This window comes from Sabethes cyaneus, chromosome 2 (genome assembly GCF_943734655.1).
Source record: "Sabethes cyaneus chromosome 2, idSabCyanKW18_F2, whole genome shotgun sequence".
Classification (NCBI taxonomy): Eukaryota; Metazoa; Arthropoda; class Insecta; order Diptera; family Culicidae; genus Sabethes; species Sabethes cyaneus.
This window is the reverse complement of record NC_071354.1, coordinates 237,869,667-237,888,786: the sequence shown is the minus strand read 5'-3', so window position 1 is coordinate 237,888,786 and position 19,120 is coordinate 237,869,667. Positions and strand designations below refer to the sequence as shown.

The 19,120-nt window shown below is 36.8% G+C and overlaps 2 protein-coding genes across 2 annotated transcripts in view; one reads left to right on the top strand and one right to left on the bottom strand.

The window, feature by feature from the left end:
• The window catches only part of LOC128736811 (opsin, ultraviolet-sensitive), an 87,430-nt gene that overhangs the window by 27,661 nt on the left and 40,649 nt on the right, over window positions 1–19,120 (top strand). The window lies entirely within an intron of this gene.
• On the bottom strand, window positions 7,540–8,873 carry LOC128737798 (uncharacterized). Its single transcript, XM_053832504.1, has one exon. It carries the CDS (start codon window positions 8,869–8,871, stop codon window positions 7,642–7,644), a length of 1,230 nt encoding a protein of 409 aa, XP_053688479.1. The 5' UTR covers window positions 8,872–8,873; the 3' UTR covers window positions 7,540–7,641.

Below are 19,120 nucleotides of genomic sequence, written 5' to 3'. Positions count from 1 at the left end.
GGTAGACAGATTAGATAAAATCAATGTCGTTTACAAAATCCCCAGCAACAACTGTGATAGTTGCTACATTGGGATGACGAAAAACAAGCTAAAAACTAGAATTTATGGCCATCGGTCGAATGTAAACAAATTGGAAGCTACACTAATGAGTCACACAAATACTAGTTCTGAAATCAGGTCACTAGGAGAAAAGACAGCCCTATTAGAACATCGCATCACACACAACTATAGATTCAATCTAAGCCAAACGTCCATAGTAGGTCACATCTACCGATCACACAAAGTACCATTTCTAGAAAAGTGTCACATCATAAACACACCAAACACCGTAGATGCGCGTAGATGCGTGACAAGCGTGTAGAGGTAGAAGGTCTGAACACCACCTACGCAGCAATCTTACATACACTAAGGAATAAGTATAGTTCAATCAATAGAAACCCTTTGTAAAGAAGCGCTTAGTGTTCCTCAGTACAGTTCAAAGCAGGAAAAACTTTTTGAATTTTTTTTAAATATTCCAAGTAAGAGAAACAGGGCAATATCTAAAATACAGTGCACTATTAAAATAAATATTTCCCTTCGGTTAAAGCTCAAGTACCAACTACTACCCTCCATGACCATAGTATGTACAATCCCAAGTAACACACAAAACAAGTTCTTCAAAGAAAGTAGTCGTTTAAGGGTACTATTAACGTAATTTGAAAACATGTGTCGTTATTATTAAGGTTTTGAAATGTTTTGTGATAACATGAATTTATTTGACAGCTCATATCAAATGAATAATGTTTGTTTTTGTCAACATGTCAACACAAAGTTTTTATTATATCTCCATTACTAAATCTCAACTACTGGAAGAACAAGTTGTAGGTTATGCTATAATAACGTTTTAAAATGGAATGAAATAACCTGATACATACTTCTTTCAATTGTTGTTTGATTAGACTTCAATTTTTTGCGCTTTTCTGGTAATAGAGAAGTTCTGATGTATGTAATGTTATACTATTGACACATTCCGCCGTGACGTTACAACGTTTTGACTTTTCTTTGCACAGTATTTATGTTTTAGCTGGGAAAATCGTTGAGAAACCCCCAAATATTATTATATATTTGGAAAGAGCATAAAATTTCCTATTAAAAGTGGACAAATTAATAGCATTTGCTTTGCCCAGATTGTTTTGAAAAGCAAATATGTAGCGTGACGTTACAACGCGCCAGAAATACGTCTTTTGGTTCTTCTGTTAAAAAACATGAAAATTCTGCTCTCTTTCAAATTTTATCTAAAGATTTTCTTCTATGATTTGATAAGAGATGAATACTGAACAACTTGCCGTTTTCAGAATTCCGATAGTTAGTGAAGTTAATTTTTAAACAGCTTTTACTTTTCGTGACGTTACAACGCTCTGCTTTGCACAGAGAGGGTCGTAGCTCCGTTGTAACGTCACGAAAAATCTGTTCATTTAATATTCATTAATTATCGCTGTTGCTGCCCTCTGTACATAAGGGATTATCCAAAAATGCGTTGTTAATTTGTCTTTCACTATTTCGCCTACGTAATTGTGGGGTTGTTCACAAATTACGTCGCGCTGTGGGAGGGATGCTAAGAAAGTGAGACATAAGTAATAGCAACGAAACCTTAAGTTATAGCATAATAATTGCTTCAGAAAAGTTTCTTCATTTAAAAAGCACTTTCTAGTGGTGAAAAAATATTCGGACATTAGGGTATCCTCAAGCAGATACAAAAAATATTTTCTCTATTTTAAGTCAGAAATGGTTTCTGTCTACAGAAAATTTGTAGAAAAACTAATTTTAAGAAACTTTGTTGAATACTTAAGATTTATATTTCTTACATAAAAAAAGTTATAGAGCCAAACTCTTAGGGACACCCTTAAAAATTTTTTTTCGATCTAGCTCTTTAATAACCCTTTGTATGGCTTACAAATGTTCTAAGAAATTGATAATCTAATTAAATTGCACATTTTTGAAAATAGTAGAGCACTATCTTTTTCCCTTTAGAAACTATCACTGACTTTTTTATTTTTATATGTACTCTTTAAGAGGGTTTATCTCGAGGGAGAGCAGCTATGAGCAGCTAATCTCACTTGTATTTTTTTTTTTTTGAGGTAATTTATGCTGTATTCCACCATGTACATCTTAGGGTAGAAGACTGTGGAAAATCTAAAAAAAAATATTATGAAGGCAACCGTAGGTGAACATGTATAAATAAAAGAAACAAGGGATAGCTACTTAAGGAAAAAAGATAGATTTCTACTATCTTCGACGAATATGTGCAATTTAACTCGATTACCAATTTCTTAGAACATCTAAAAGGCGTACGAAGCGTTATTGGAGAACTAGTTCGAAAAAAAAAAATTTTTTAAGGGTGTCTCTAAGAGTTTTGCTCTATAACTTTTTTCATGTAAGAAATATAAATCTTCAGTATTCAACGAAGTTTCTTGAAATTAGTTTTTTTTACAAACTTTCTGTAGACAGCAATCATTTCTGAATTAAAATAGAGAAAATATTTTTTGTATCTGCTTGAGGACACCCTAATGTCCGAATATTTTTTCACCACTAGAAAGTGCTTTTTAAATGAAGAAACTTTCTTGAAGCAACTATAATGCTATGTCTTAAGGTTTCGATGCTATTACTCATGTCTCACTTGTTTTGAATCCGTCCGGCTGCCCGCCGTGACGTTACAACGCGAGCTTCAATCAGTTGTAACTTAGGTTCTACTTAACTTATCATCATTCTTTAGGCACCGTTTTAAAGGTATTTTTGAGTACAAAGAGAATACGGATTATTAGATTGTTCGAATTTGTACTTTTCTGCGAAAGCGAAAAAGTACACCTTTTTCGTGACGTTACAACGCAAAAAATGGCCCTATTTCATCCACTTGAAATACAAAATAACTGCAAAATTACATCCAAACTATTTTTGGAATGGATTCAGCATATATTCCTTTGTAAGTTGGTCGAAAACAAATGATATTATGGAATGTTCTAGCGCACTGTAGCAGTATTTTTAAAAATATCACGAAAAATCATTTATTTCTTGTAAATTTCATTTATTTTCGATACACGTTTTATATAACTTCCGAAAATGCTAGAACATCAGTCATGGCAGTTTTGAAAGGTTCAAACATTGCCCAATTATGAAAAAATGTTCAATAATGCTAAAAGCAACTTTTATAAAATGTCTGGTTGGTATACCGGCCCGCAGAATGTGTCTATTCTATAACAAGCCTATTCTATAACAAGGATCCTAAGAACAGAACTAAAGACTAAATGATATGTAAGCAAATGGAAATTTATGTAAGCAACTTAAAAAGAACATTATAAATGTATTTTACTACAGTCCCCCTTGAAAAAGACACCAACAAAGTGTCGAAACATCGGGAAAACATCAAACTTCAGTTTTGATAAAGACTGCCCCGCCGAATATTAACAGTTAAAAAGCAAAGCCATGGGTTTATACCGTCTTTAGACATTACCCTTCTTTATCGACAGACTTCGCAGCCGGCTGTTAGAGTACAGGAAAATTACGGGGCCAGTGCAACGATCCTATTGACTCTAACTAGCAAGCACCGCCTAGCCGAGATTCGAACATACGACGACTGGCTTGTTAGACCAGCATCGTACCTCGAAGCTAACTGAGCGGGTTAATTAACAGTTAGGGATAGGAAAACTATCATTAACTACTGATAGTTAACAGTAAGCAATAATATCACTAAGTATCTTCTTCTTATTCAGCCGAGAGCCGGGGTGGCTCTTGCCGTATCAAGAATTCCTCTCCATTGTACTCGGTCTTGGGCTACTCGTCGCCAATTCGTTGCGCGTCTCGACACACGCAAGTCGGCTTCAACCTGGTCGAGCCATCTAGCACGTTGAGCCCCTCTATTCCTGGTGCCGGTGGGGTTCTTGAAGAGAATGGATTTCACTACACAGTCGTCCGGCATCCTTGCGACGTGGCCGGCATAACTAAGTATCAGTAAGGTGTAAGGTCTCGCTGCTATTGATGTTTACTGATAAGTCGTCTCGTTAGAAAAATCAGTTAGACTAAAGTTATTTGTCGGTTGTTTCGTACGATAGATGAGGATGACACAATATGTCGTCGTTGTCGTCAGCAACCTAGAGCCGGAGTAGCTCGTGCTGTTTCAAGAAGTCATCTCCATTCAACCTTGGGCCATTTGTCGCCAATTTCCCAGTCGTCTCAGAAGTCATAAAGTGCTTTCGACTTTGTCAAGCCATCTTGCACGTTAAGCCTCGCGTTCCCGGCGCCAGTGGGGTTGTTGAAAAGAACTGTTCTCGTCGCGCTGTCGCCCGGCATCCTTACGACGTGTCCGGCCCACCGTAGCCTACCGACTTTCGTGAGATGTAGACGGGAATCTCTGGGAATCTCAAGCAGCGAAAGTATCACGTTTCTCGTGATTCATATACTTCTATCCTTGATGAAAATCATGCCTCTCGTTTCGAAATCCGCTGGTCGGATCACCGCCTCATGAGTGATTTAGAACAACATGCTGGATAAGCCGTCACCTTGTCTCAACCGTCGCCGCGTCTCGAAGGAACTCGAGTGTGTCCCCGATATGTGCGAAACACATCACTCGTTCAAATGTAGATCTGATCAATCACGTCAGTTTATCCGGAAAACCGGTTTCGTGTATTATGTGCCATAGCTGGTCTCGATTGACTGTATCGTATGTTGCTTTGAAACCAATAAAGATGTGATCCGTGGACACGATGTATTCTCGACTTTTCTACAATATCTGTCGGATGGTAAAAATCTGGCCCCCCCTGATAAATTACAATGTAAAATTACAGTCAATAACACAGTTATAATATTACAATTTCCTATTATTTTGCTTCAATGCTGTGATGGGGTAAAATTGCTGATGTTGACTGATAGTTATCAGTAACATACTGGAAACTACTGATAGTTCTCAGGAACGATTTTTAATGATAGTTCCCATCCCTAAAAGTGCCTTATTCAGACTGTAACAAAAACCCCAGTGCCACAGTCGTGGCAACTAGCAAATGAACTGTAGCTTCTGCTGCAGTTCTGTCCAATCCATTATTAAGCGATTGATTTAAAAATACAAATCCTTTGGTTGTAAACGTCTTCAAGACTTGACCCTTCTTTATCGACAGACTTCGCCGCCAGTTATTAGAGTACAGGACAATTACACTGCTAATGCAACGATCCTACTAACTCTATCAGCACTGCCCGGTCGAGATTTGTACATACAGCATTGTATGTCAAAGCGATTGTGACAATAGCAGGTTTTCAATCAAATGGGTTTCCGGTCTCGTCCGAAATCCCACAAGGTAGTCATTTGGGAATAAAATTTGTTATAAATGGCATAGAAAAAGTTGCGAAACGCATAATGTTGTACAAAGACTCGATCTCGTTCTGTTACTTATAACATGTTTTGTTACATTTTAGTTATAAAGCAGAGCAGAATTATGGTTTTGTGATACATCTTGATATAATTGTTGTTATTTTAACTACTAACGAGACCAAATTTATAACAAACCGCAAAGGAGATTATGTTATAAAAAACTTGTTATTTAAAACTCATCCTGTTATAAATTTTTTATTTTCATTTGATCAGCTCTACATTGTGGACAAGGGATCGAGAACTTTGGGACCCACCCTCCGCATTGCCAAGGGCTTCACTGACGTATATTGCCTCAATATTATATTATATTATATTGTTCACATTATATTGTTCACTCGTCCGTTTGACTGTTGAATACGGTCTCGTTAACTGGCATCTATTTTACCAAAATGGAATAGAAAGTGTTGAATCGGTTCAACTTTGCTTATTACGCTTTGCTGTCCATCGTTTGCCGCGGCGAAACCCGTTTCAGTTACCGAGTTATAAAAGTCGCAAGTTTTTAATCGAGTTCCTTCCGCGTTTGTTTCACGTGACAAATATGTGAAACAATTCGTCAACAAAAGTGTTAGTCACTCAACGATCACTGGGACTATGGTCTGTTGATGTCGACTTAATAAATTGTTGACTTGAAATAGGACCTTAGATTGAACTGAAATTAAAATTCAAACTGAACCTAAAATCAAAGTTGAAATTGGCATAAAATTCAGAAATGAAAATTAAAATCGAAATGTCAAAAACCATGCGCCCAAATTATAAGTTAATGTCAATACCAAAATGTCAATAATTCTAAGAAAAAGTTGAAAAGACAAAAATTGACGTCAAAACGCCAAAAATCAAAAATTTACAATTAAAGTGAAGTCAAATTTGAAAGATAAAAGTTAAAAGGCAACAGGACGGTTAGGTCGAGAGCAAACATTATGAAGTTAAAACAAAACGTTATAAATAAAATCAAAAGTAAAAAATTAAAACTCAAAAGTTAACCAATAGTCAAAGGCTAAATATCAAAAGTAAAAATAATCAAACGATTACAGCCAAAGGTTACAAATCAAAATTAAAAATAAGTCAAATGTCAATGAAAATAAACAGTTAAAATTCAGAAGTCGAACGCCAGAACCCCAAAATCAAATCTAAAACACAAATGTCTAAAACTAAAAGGCAAAAATCTGATTCTTTTACCAATATCAAAGAACCAATAGTTAAGAATAGGAGAGCGTCAAATCGAAAGCCAATTTTAAAAATTGAAAATTTAAAATCTACAGATAGAATCAAAGTTTGAGCCAAACAACAAAAGTGAAAAGGCAAAAATCGAAAGTAAAATGTCAAAAGTCAAGTCAAAAGCAAAAGTTGAAAGGCCAAAGTGAAAAATTCTAAAGTCAAAAGATTAAAAACTCTTTCTAGTTGCATCTTAGTATTTGGGCGTTGAGATAGGGTTTGGTGCGCAATTCTGGGGGCATGGGGAAGTCTGGGAATAATCATCCGAAAGTGCGGTCCGAAACTGCATGCCAATGGAATGCAAAACTTCATCAGAGAATTCATTATAAAATGCAATTTCAACCAATTCACCCAGGCGGAGGGCTTAATTCTGGAGAGTGAATGCAGCACATGATTTACCACTCTCTCATTTGTGTCGAATAATGAGTTTCGTGTTCCTCAAGGAAGCAATATGAGACCTTGTGCCTTTTATTTTATTCTTCAATGATGTAGCTATGTATACTCCTACATAGCTGCAGATTTATCTATGCTTATAGTTTTTGATATCAACTTACCTCTCTGGCTGGTTGATTTCCTGAAGTTTCTACACATAGTAGAATTAAATTGGATAAGTTTTCTTATTTTTTATTTTTGGGTTTTTTGGTTGATTTCACCTTACCTGATTAGCTGACTTTTAAGAATTGGTCGAAGTCTTGAAAACTTGCTGCAGGTTGCACTCTCAGATTTTAAATACAAAATGCATTCCACATTTAGTATATTTTCAACCCAGAAAATCATTCTAAAGAAAACAAATCAAAATTTCTGAAAGGGATGTGATATCTTATAGAAAAACATTTTCCATTTGCTTTGGAAAACATACTTCCCCACGAACATGCCATAATAAAAAGGATGCTGTGATACAGTGCAAATAAAAAACATGATTTTTGATTTTTTATTTAACATATATTTGCCATTAAATAGTTATATAAATATTTGGTTAAAATTGTCTAATACATCACGACTACGATAATAAATGCAATATTTCAAGAATAGATTCACTCAATCAGCTCTGGTTCAGTGTTTTCCGTCACTACCGGATCAGTGTTGGATTTATCCTTGGAGCGACCACAGTTTCGTCCGCCGCGTTCCCCTCCTCGGGCACACTTGACGCCCCGTCCGTGATCAAACTTGCCGTGACGATGGCCTTTGCCGTGTTTCTTGTGATGTTTACGTTTCTTTTCGCACCGCTTGCCTCCGGAGCTGCTGCTGCTCGAGCTACTGCTGCTGCTGCTGCTACTCGAGCTGCTGGAACTAGAGCTGCTCGAGCTCGAACTAGAACGAGCCCGACGACCGTGCTTGCGCCATTTCTTAGCCCAACGTTTCATTTCGCGTCCACGCGACACCGCAACTGGTCCGAAGGGAAACCCAGCACGCTCCATAGGTCCGAATCCACGGAAAGCATGTTGATGGAAAAATTCCGCCGGCGGCGGAGGATCACGACGATCCATTGGGCCGAAGCCCATTCCGAAGAAGCCACGCATATGATGCGGCGGCGGAGGTGGGCCGTGATGGTGGCGACGATGATGGTGATGATGTGGACCGTGTCCACCGAAACCGAAGTCAAATGCCATTCTAGGATCAAAACCATCACGCCCTCCGTGATGACGATGACCATGTCGCTTGCGACCACGTCGTCGTTCTCCCAAATGCATATCTTCGAGGCCCTGAGCCATGCCCTCGTCCTGCAGAGCAGACTCTCGGTTAGCCGCCAAATCCACTGCATCCTTCAAAGTTAGAGCTTCATTTTCCTCGCACAGCCTATCCTGGATCGGTCCGGGAATCAATCCAACCACAAATTTGTCCAACAACAGCGGTTCCAGCTGCTCGCCAAACTTACAATCCACCGACAACCGTTTCAAACGTGCAAACCATGATTTAACATCCTCACCGTAGTGCTGCTCCGCCCGATAAAATTTCGATCTCTCACGAAAAACGGCAATCTCCGGCAGGTACTGCTTCGCCAGCAAAGTGCACAATTCTTCGTAAGTTTTATCCTTCGGTGAATCGGGATGACACAAATTGCGCAGCGTCCGGTAGGTTTCGCTTCCAATCACGCTTATCAAAACCGACGCCCGGTTAGCTTCCGGTACTCCGTTAGCCTTCAGGAACTCCTCCAGTATCTCCCGATAGACACTCCAATCATCCGTTTGACCGTTGAACTCCGGAATGATGCCGATCGGAGCCACTCCAGTGGCAGTGGCAATGTTACTGTTGTTCGAAGCCATGATTGCGTTATGCTGCTGCCGATGGCTCTCGCCGAGCAATTTATATGCCAGCCAGGCAAAGTAAACCTGACGCCGGTCACCGCGTCTCTTATCGTTTGTAAACAACAGAGAGTATCAGGTTTTTTCATGTTTCAACGTGATCCTCCAACCGGCTTATGACTCATCTGTCTGCCACCAGCGAAGTGGGGTTGATTGGGTGGAAGGCGCTGCTGCTGGGTGGTACTGGGTGGTTGGGGTGACCGACACACATTCTCGAATTTCACCATCGACGTGTCGGAATTGCATCAGTGTAGGTCCAGTTGAGTGTAAATTTGCTAAGTACGTACAGCACACATGAAACGATTTTTGTCACGTTGCACCGCCGCACGTAACGGTGGTGGTGATGTTGGTGGCGCGACATCAACGTGACTCACTCTCTGTTGTTGTTTTTTGTTTTGGTTTTTGAATGAAACGATTCGAAACGTTTTGTCGGTAGCAGAACTGGGTGGGAGGTTTTTTGTTGGTAAACACAACTCGGTATTACGCAATGTCGGCTAATGTTCGAATGATGTTGCAGGAAACAATTTGTTCCACATAGCCGGCCGGCTTGATGATAGAGCATGATTGTTCATGTTCATGTTTGAATCGAATGTTTTTCACTTGGTGGCATGTAATAAGAGTATGACTAACCGCGATTTCACAATGTTGAAAAATACTGATTTGATTACAGCCGTATGGCAATCACTGAATTGAAACTGTGTTCTGTCTCACTTGGAGTGTTATTACAGAAACATTTTTTAGAAACGTAGGTATTCCAATCCGAATTTTAATCCAAAATCGACTTAAAGAAGGCTAAACAAATTACAATTTATTTCCTCTGTTAAATATTCAGCCTAGCATGATGCGGTCGATTCATTTTAATTTTTATCTTCAACTCATTCTATCATACGACATTAACACATTTGGACCGACTTTTTCAACAAACTAACCGATTCTTAGAACCAATCAAACTGATTCAAAACTATGCCATCAACGTGTTTCTCTTTACTGCTATAATATAGAATGGTTATGGGTTTCGAAAGATAACAACTATTTTTTTGGTCTTTGGTCAATGTTCGCAGGATCCGAAAAGCCAAAAAGTGTACAAATATTTCCTTAGTAAAGCAATTGGAATTGTTGGAACGGGAAATACCTTCGGATACTGTATAACAGATTTTGGTGGACCACATCAAAGTTTTTTAATACTGTTGGCAACTATGACTCCAACTTCACTTACTAGAAAATAGATTGGAACAAAATCGATTTGACAGGTTACAAATAACCTCGCGTCTCCTTTAACACCGGAATTAATGGAGGTGCCTTGTTTAGCATTTCAGTTTAGGAGCTTGCTTCAAAACGCTGTACCTCGGGTTCGGCATAGGACAGTAGGAGGCGATGAAAATTATTTTTAAAGTTTTTGTCCCCCCGCCCTTCAAAATTGGCTCTAAAAATCGGGGGGTAAAAAATTTTTTTGTTAAACTTAAGTAATACTTTTTTGTATAAAATCAATTATCTGTGGGTTTTACAGCCTAAAGAACTCGAAAAAAGAGTTTACGGAGTGTTAACGCTTCTAGCATGAAACAAAAATGGAAGTACAAATATTGTAGCTTCTGAAAACCGGCAAAAATATTTTTTTTTTAAATTTGACTTTATTTTGGAAGGTTTTTGCATAGGAAATAACAACTTATATATCAAAAGCAAGAATAAATTCGGGTTTTACGATTAAACTTCAAGCAAAAATTCTTAAAAATCTTAATTTTTTTGAACCTCCCTTCAGTTATCTACTATTGGAAGGACAAAAACTTTAAAAAATATTTGTAATGGCCTAATTCTCATGTAAAAAATTGGAAAACACAATGGGGTTGGAATTTTTAAGATTAAATTGTTAAATTAAATTTAGATGGTTCCTTTACCTCATAAACCTTAATAGATCTGTTTCCAATAAATTTTGAAATAGAAGAGAAAAATTTCAATACTCCAACTCTGAGTGGCATCTTAACCCACGAAGCCACTTGTCCAGCAAGTCTTGCCACTGAATGTTTAGCAACCCTTCTTCTTCAGGTTTCCCTGTAAAATCGAGTTTTCTCAGTTTGTCACAGCTTTGTGACGCCATTGTCGTTGTACCATTAGGTCATTGCAAATCATTTTTAAAGTTTTTGTCACCTTGGCTTGAAAAATTGGGGGACAAAAAATATTTTGTAGGATTTGAGTCAATTTTTTTTTTATAAAATCGATTGTCTGTGCACTATGGGACAGAAATTAAAATTTCGGGACAAATATATTTGCGGTTAAACGGCATGTCTCAGCTCAATGTGGTTTTCGGCAACTTTTTGAATGAAAAAATGATGCATCTTTTGAAGAGGTCGTCCAATATTTAGGTGTTACTTCAACAACAATTTAAGTAATAACTTTTTGAGTAAATTTTTTTTCACCTTTTTGGTTTCAAAATATTAAATATAAACCAATTTCAAGTATTTTTTGTGAAGATATCAAACTTCTACCTTTTACCCATTTTCAGCAATAGACCTTTGTTTATAAACGACCCCTCAAATCACATTTCTTCTTGTAATATCTTTATTTCAACAGACAGCTCAATGTGATGTTCTAGACAACATTTTGCACATAAAAGAGGAATATTTTTACAGAAGACTGTCTTGCTTTTTCTGCATTAATTAATAAGATATAACTGATTTTAGGTTAAAAACCGTCTGATAAAAAATGTGTATTTTTTCAATGGTAGTGTCTTCGGAGAAGTAAAATAATAAAATATAGCGCAGCTTCCTGCACTATTAGGGTGACCATGAATTCACCTATTAGGATGATGCAAACTTTTGTTTTCTTAAATAATTTCAAAAAAAAGTTTTTTTTTTCTCCAAAAGTTACACAACATACTAAAATAAGCAACTTTGCTGAATGTAGTAACTATCTATCTCTTACCGGTTGCAAAATATAATGATGAGTTAAAAAAGAGCACTTAAAAATCAATTACACTCAATAACTTTGCACACGATTATTTTATTGCTTTCAAATGTTCTATAATGTTATTCAGTATATTGAAATACATATTTTCTCTGAAATACACATTTGGGCAGATAGCTTTATTAATTCCCTACAAATTGGTATGCAATCTAATTGCAGATACTTGCAGATGGCTAAGATATTCCGATTTTTCATCAGACGGTTTTTAACCTATAATCAGTTATATCTTATTAATTAATGCATATAAAGCAAAACAGTCTTCAGCATATATATTCCTCTTTTATGTGCAAAATATTTTCTAGAACATCATATTGAACTGTCTGTTGAAATAAACATGTTACAAGAAGAAATGTGATTTGAAGGGTCGCTTATAAACAAAGATCTATTGACTGAAGTTTTTGGAGCGTCTTAGTAGAATACGAAACCTAAAAATAAAAAATAAGAAAACTTATCCAATTTAATTCTACTATGTGTATTTTATTCAATGACAGATACGTATTTCGCCTACGACTTGCAGGCTTCCTCAGTGTCTGTTTTCGAAGTTCGAAAGGCGTAGGCGAAATACGTATCTGTCATTGAATAAAATACACATAGTAGACTTAAATTGGATAAGTTTTTTTATTTTTCATTTTTAGGAAAGATCTATTGTTGGAAATGGGTAAAAGCTAGAAGTTTCATATCTTCAGAAAAATTACTTGAAATTGGTTTATCTTTAATATTTTGGAACCAAAAAGGTGAAAAAAAGTAAACTCAAAAAGTTATTACGTAAATTGTTGTTTAAGTAACGCTTAAATATTGGACGACCCCTTCAAAATATGCATCAATTTTTTATTGAAAAAGTTGTCGAGGACCACATTGAGCTGAGACATGCCGTTTAACCGCAAATATTTTTGTCCCGAAATTTTAATTTCTGGCCCATAGTGCTGTGGGCTCTACAGTCTAAAAAAAACTCGAAAAATGAGTTTACGAGTTGAGTTAACGCTTCTAGCGCGTTACAGAAATGGAAATTCAAACAATGGAGTTTCCGAAAATCGTCCAAAAAAAATTTCCTTCGTTTTTGTCTTTTTCGTAGATTTTTGCATAGAAAATAATAACGTATATATTATAAGCAACTTTAAATAAACATGCTTAAAACCCATGTTTTTTTGCTCGATTAAAAAATTTACTTTGTTTTTTTTCACCCCCCCTTCAGTGGCCGAACACCAGAAGGATAAAAACTTTCTACAATATTTGTAATGGCCTTATTTGGTCGAATTTAAACAGCCATAGTCTTCCAATTCGGGCCAGAAATCCAAATGTTATTCCAGTAACAGCAGCTATCTTTTCTACCGGCACTCCTTTTGATAAATTTCATGGTCCCAGATTTACAAAAACATCACTTTTCAGTAGCATTTCTATAAAAGCAAAGCAAAACCTAGGAAGTACATTCCGTTATCGAAACTTGACCTTCTGTTTTCATACGAAGGACTTCACAGCCAGTTATTTTTTTAATTTTCGTTATAGCAAGCAACGACTAACTTTTGACCATTTTAGATTAAGGGGGATATTCATACGAACAAAAATGCTGAAGACCATAAATGATAAAATGAAAGCAAAAGACACTAGGAAAAAAGTTCCACTTTTCGCCCGTTTGGACCACTGTGGATCGTAGCACTAGCCCCACAATTGGGTCCTAAAGCCCTATGTCGTTTTTAGCTTGAATCGATAAGGTTAGGGTTAAGAACACATATAATTGACGTTTTTTTTTTTTTTTTTTTCATACTGTTCTACGGGGTCGATTGTACCGAGATTATACTGTTGGCCATCAGTTTGACATCGTTTAGTCATTCTTAGCGCAAACTAGATTTGGACAAAGTCTAGCACCGTGAATCGATGGATTGGAATACATTGCCCAAATCAAAACTTTTATCCGATATAGTACAAATTTGATGTTCCACTTCCTCACGACCAGCAAAACGCAGACAAGCACAAGAGACAACTGCGAAGCTGTAGCTGTCAAAACGATCAGCTGCTCTAATGTCAAACCAGAGTTGCCAGTGAGAAATAGTTATCATTGTTGCCAGAAACGTGTTATTTTCGTTATGTCAAGGAAGATCTCTAATGTCAAGGGAGAATAAATTACAATATTTTTGTTTTTTAATTTTTTAGTGCTCTGCATCTTTTTAAAAAAGAAAAAACTATACTCTGGTAGTCATAATGGGAAGCTTTATCGTTCCTTCTAAAAAAATTATCTTTTTATCACAAATTTTAGGACCCAATTGTCCTGTACTCAAACAGTTGGCTGTGAAGTCCTTCGTATGAAAACAGAAGGTCAAGTTTCGATAACGCAATGTACTACCTAGGTTTTGCTTTGCTTTTATAGAAATGCTAAATACTGAAAAGTGATGTTTTTGCAAATCTGGGACCATAAAATTTATCAAAATGAGTGCCGGAAGAAAAGATAGCTGCTGTTACTGGAATAGCATATGAATTTCTGGCCCTTTTCTGACCCGAATCGGAAGACTATGACTGTTTAAATACGACCAAATAATGGTACAACGACAATGGCGTCACTATGGTTCCGCAAGAAGTAGAATTAAGATAAAACAACGAAGCTGTGACGAATCGAGGAAAACTGGTCGATTAAAATGGGGCAAGTAGATTTATGAAATAAATACTTCATCTTGAAGCTTAAGTCGAGTACTATAAACTTGTATGGGTTCCGCTTGTCCCCAACCACCCAAGTTAGAGAAAGGCAAGCATACGTTTTACATGTTTTGCTTTCGCTATATTTCGCAATACACGTCCATTCTTTTGTGTTAGTAGATAGACATCTGGTTTCTTCAGAAAAGTTATGGAAAATATAAAGGCAAACAACATTGGTAAAGAAATGACATTTCTATCTCAATCGAGTGTTGTGTTACAGAGCATTTTCTTTGGAAATTCTTTATAAATTAGTTTTCCATTCTTAGCATATGTTGGTTGCATTTTACTAGAATATATAGATTAATGAAGGACTCAAAATACACGTTTTTGCAGAAGATTGCAAATCTCTAGGACCTTTCCTTACAAAGTTATCGTTTTTGGCTTGCAAAGTTAAAGAAAAATGAAGCTTAAATAAGCGATAACTTTATGAGAAAAGGTCCTAGAGATTTGCAATCTTCTGCAAAACATGTGTTTTGAGTCCTTCAATAAATGCCTAGAACCATATACTCCTGTAAAATGCAACCAACATACGCCAAGTATGAACAATTTATTTTCAAAGAGTTTCCAAAGAAAATGCTGTATAGCTCTGCACTCGATAGAGATAGAAATGACGTATATTTTGAATATTTTGATAATTGCCTAGAACATTATATTCTTGTAAAACACAACTAAGAAAAGCTAAGTATGAAAAACCAATTTTTAAAGAAGTTTTAAAGAATATGCCCTATAGTTCAGCACTCGATAAAGATAGAAATTTTATTTCTTCAGCAAAGTTGCTTGTTTTTACATTATTTACAACTTTGTCAAAGAAACCATGTCTATATTTCCTAACACAAAAAAGTTATTTTTATGTTTTCATTACAGTAAGCAATGACTAAATTTTGACAATTTTAGATTAAGGGGGATATTCATACAAACAAAAGTGCTGCACACCATAAATGATAAAATGAAAACATAAGAAACTAGGAAAAAAGTTCCACTTTTCGCCCTTTTGGACTACTGTGCGATCCTATTGACTAACAGCCTCTCCCAGCCGAGATTAAAACATTTGACAACTAGCTTGTTTGATCAAAATTGTACCTTGAAGCCAACATTGGGAGGCTATTGAGCATTTTTATATTGAAAAACTTACAGGCATAATATGCTACAACAATCATGAAATAACAGGAGTAACAGATTATATAAAAGGTTGTAGTTTTCACTGTATAAGTTTCCTATACTACATATTTTCAAACCTTCGGAAAGGAAATGTGTATTTACTTGACAGAAATCAACAATTGTTTTAATTACCAACCCTTCTCCCATGTTGAAAACATTTTACCAATTCGATCCCTTTTTCTCAATAGCTTATCGAATTCGCCTACGTTTAATCGTCCTAAAGAATCTTCGACCTGCTGGGACGAGGAGATTTTGTCACTTTTTCTGGCGTTTAATCGTGATAAAGAAAATTTTCGTTAATTTTCACTATTTACTGATTTTTAAAGAAATTTTTAATAAAAACCACATAACTGCTACATCTATTATGAAACGGCCGGTATCTCAACCATCAAAATCCATTCATAATTAGTAGAGCTATTAGCATTCAAAATCTTTCATATCTACGTAACGGCAACTAGAATCTAAATTATGGAACGACACCCTGCGGTAAAACATAGTCCTACGTCAAAAACATTTTAGAGAGAATAAACAAACGTTTTCGGGTTGTCACTATTGTCAATGCCATTAGCGGAGTTGAAACTGTAATAATACCCAGAGTGAATCCGTCGTCTAAAAAGTTCAACCCAGAGCGAAACCAGATTCAACTTGAGTGAAAAAACAAACGTTTTGATGACCGTTCGCTTGGAACTAGGGTGAACCTAGGTTGAACCTAAACGCAAAAACCTAAACGCTATTAGAAAATGGATTGGACCCAACGATTTCTAAACTTATAAATAACTTCTCGAATTTTTACTCGGCTTAATCATAGGGCAGACAGAAATCCATTTTTATAGGCATAGATTTGTATGGGAGCCCCCCCTCTTAGTGGAGGGACGGGTCTTTTGCCATCGAGAGAACCTTCCCTGGCCCCAAAAACCCCTACATACGAATTTTCACTCCGATCGGTTCAGTAGTTTTCGATTCTATAAGGAACATAGGGACAGACAGACAGAAATCCTTTTTTATAGGTACAGATTATAAAAAACCTCGCGTCTCCTTTTTCACTGAAAAGAACGGAGGTGCCTTGTTTAGTACTTTAGTTTAATTTAAAATATTTTTGTATATTTCGTATACGAAATACGATAGAAAAATTATATAAATCGCGTATCATAAATTAATAAAACTCCAACTTTGCGCGTAGCTGATAATTCTGCAACTTATCATTAATTTCCCCAGCTATTTTGCCGCTTGTTTAGCAGCCAAATTCCATTTTCAGTTGTTTTCTCCACAAAATGTACCTTAGTATTCCTTAATTTCCCTTAGCACCAGAATATTGGCCACATTCTACTTCATGCAAACCACGATGACGCCATTGTCATTGTACCGCTGTTTGGTGCAATTTGAATAGTGGCAACCTGCCAAATCTGGCTAGTTGGTCACTTTTTAGTCCGCGGCTACAGATTGCTCACCAAACGAAGAACTATTTCACGAACTTTGCTCTCTCTACGACTCCAATATAGAAAACTATCGACTCTCAAGTGCGCATTATTGAAGAATTGAAAATAATGATGCAACGTCTAACTAGCAATCTTCACTAGACTCCGTGGTTGGTTCCGTTCATTATTTTCGTACGTCTGCTAGTATAATTCAAGCATCAACGAGAAAGTCAAAAGAAATTACTATGACAAAATTAAAGCAGAATTAAATGGAGTCGTTAACTTTTACGTTGATACCACCAAGGGCAAAACGAACAGTGCCGCAGGTTCATGTTTATTTCAAGGATGAAAAATTATCTGCCATGAACAAGATGAACAAGAACAAATTGACAAGAAAAATACACTAAAGACTACATCGAATGTTTTATGTGTTAACAAACCCTGCTAGTTTACAAGGTTTGATTACCACCAGCAGAGGAAAGAAAACCTTTTCTATCTACATATAAGAATGTGTTCGTCCTTAAAAGGACAGTTTCTTACAATTGATAAAACTGTTAGAAATTTAAGCATTTTACTGAGTTTTTTTTCGGGCAACAGAATTGGGCAATAGTATCTCCCTGCTCGATGGGGACAGCCAGTTGCAAATTATTCTTTCTGTTCTCGTCCTATTCTTTAAACGAGGAGGCTCAGCTATGTTGGAGTGCTAGAACCTAAAAAATGGGACGGACTTCGAATATATACTTTGTCGGAATAAAACAGGAACAACTACTCGGCAGAGTAGCCTGGTAAAGCGCAAAAGAACATCTCCTAGCGAGACGAGAATAATATGAAGAAGCTACTGCACAGGCAATCTCGTTGTTCGACGGTCACCTATCGCGGGATTGATCCATCCGTCTGTCTTTTGACCGCTGAATTGGCAAAGTTTACAATTTCTGAGATCGCCATAAAAATATTCTTTAACTATAAGCTCCGTTTATAAGACCGGTAGTCCTATAAGGGCACGAAACGTGGACAATTCTCGACAGGTACCTGAAAGCACTAATCGTTTTTGAACGTCTTGTGCTTAGGATCATCTTACGCGGGGTATGTAAGAACGGTATGTGGAGGAGAAGGGTGAACCATGAGCTGGCGCAGCCCTTCGAAGAATCCAGTTTGCAGAAATTTACTAAAGCTGGAAAGGTACAATGGATGGCGGTTAATTACGATTCACGAACCATACCTTGTATTAGTTTTAGGTTGCGTCAATCTAAAGTTTACCCGGAACGTTCAGGTCGAAATTAGGAGTTACAAATCATGCCTTTTCTCTTATCGGCCGGTTCTGGCGATATTAGAATTTACCACACTCTCCGAACACATCGTCTAGAGAGCGTCCATCGTTGTTGAACGAAAAATCGCATCACCATCAACCTTGAAAAGGTCAATTCCCAAGCGGCAATTTAAGTTTTATTACGTTCCTGTAGTGGTTTTCATGACCAACTTCTAAAAACCGCTTGCAAAACTGTGAGCTCCACCGGCACTTTCTGATGACCGCTTTAAAACTGCCTCCCGCCCAAGTGGCCTACTCTTTAAGAATCAAGCAATTAGCTCAAGTAGTCTTATCACGATCTGCTGACAGTAGCAATAAAACCGATTATGCTTGTCGCTGCTCAACAGCCACCGCCAAAAATTAATGAAGCTTTTCGCTTTGTTCGACAATGCTCTACAGCCATACAGCCAAGCAACAGTAGCAAAGAAGCTAAATCAGTCAGTCAGCTTCGTTAACTTGTAAATATAATGCCGTGAGAAGAAAAGTTTAAGTTTTACTGTCAGATCATCCTGATCGATTTGGGTTATGGCGACCATAATAAAACATCCATCATAAGAGAAGAAATAAATAAATTTCTGCAATTTCCGTCGTTGTTATTTGTTACTAGTTAATCTCAATTTCTAGTAAAATCATGTAAGATGCTTTCTGTGACATGAAAATCGATTGATAATAACTTACTTTCTTTAAC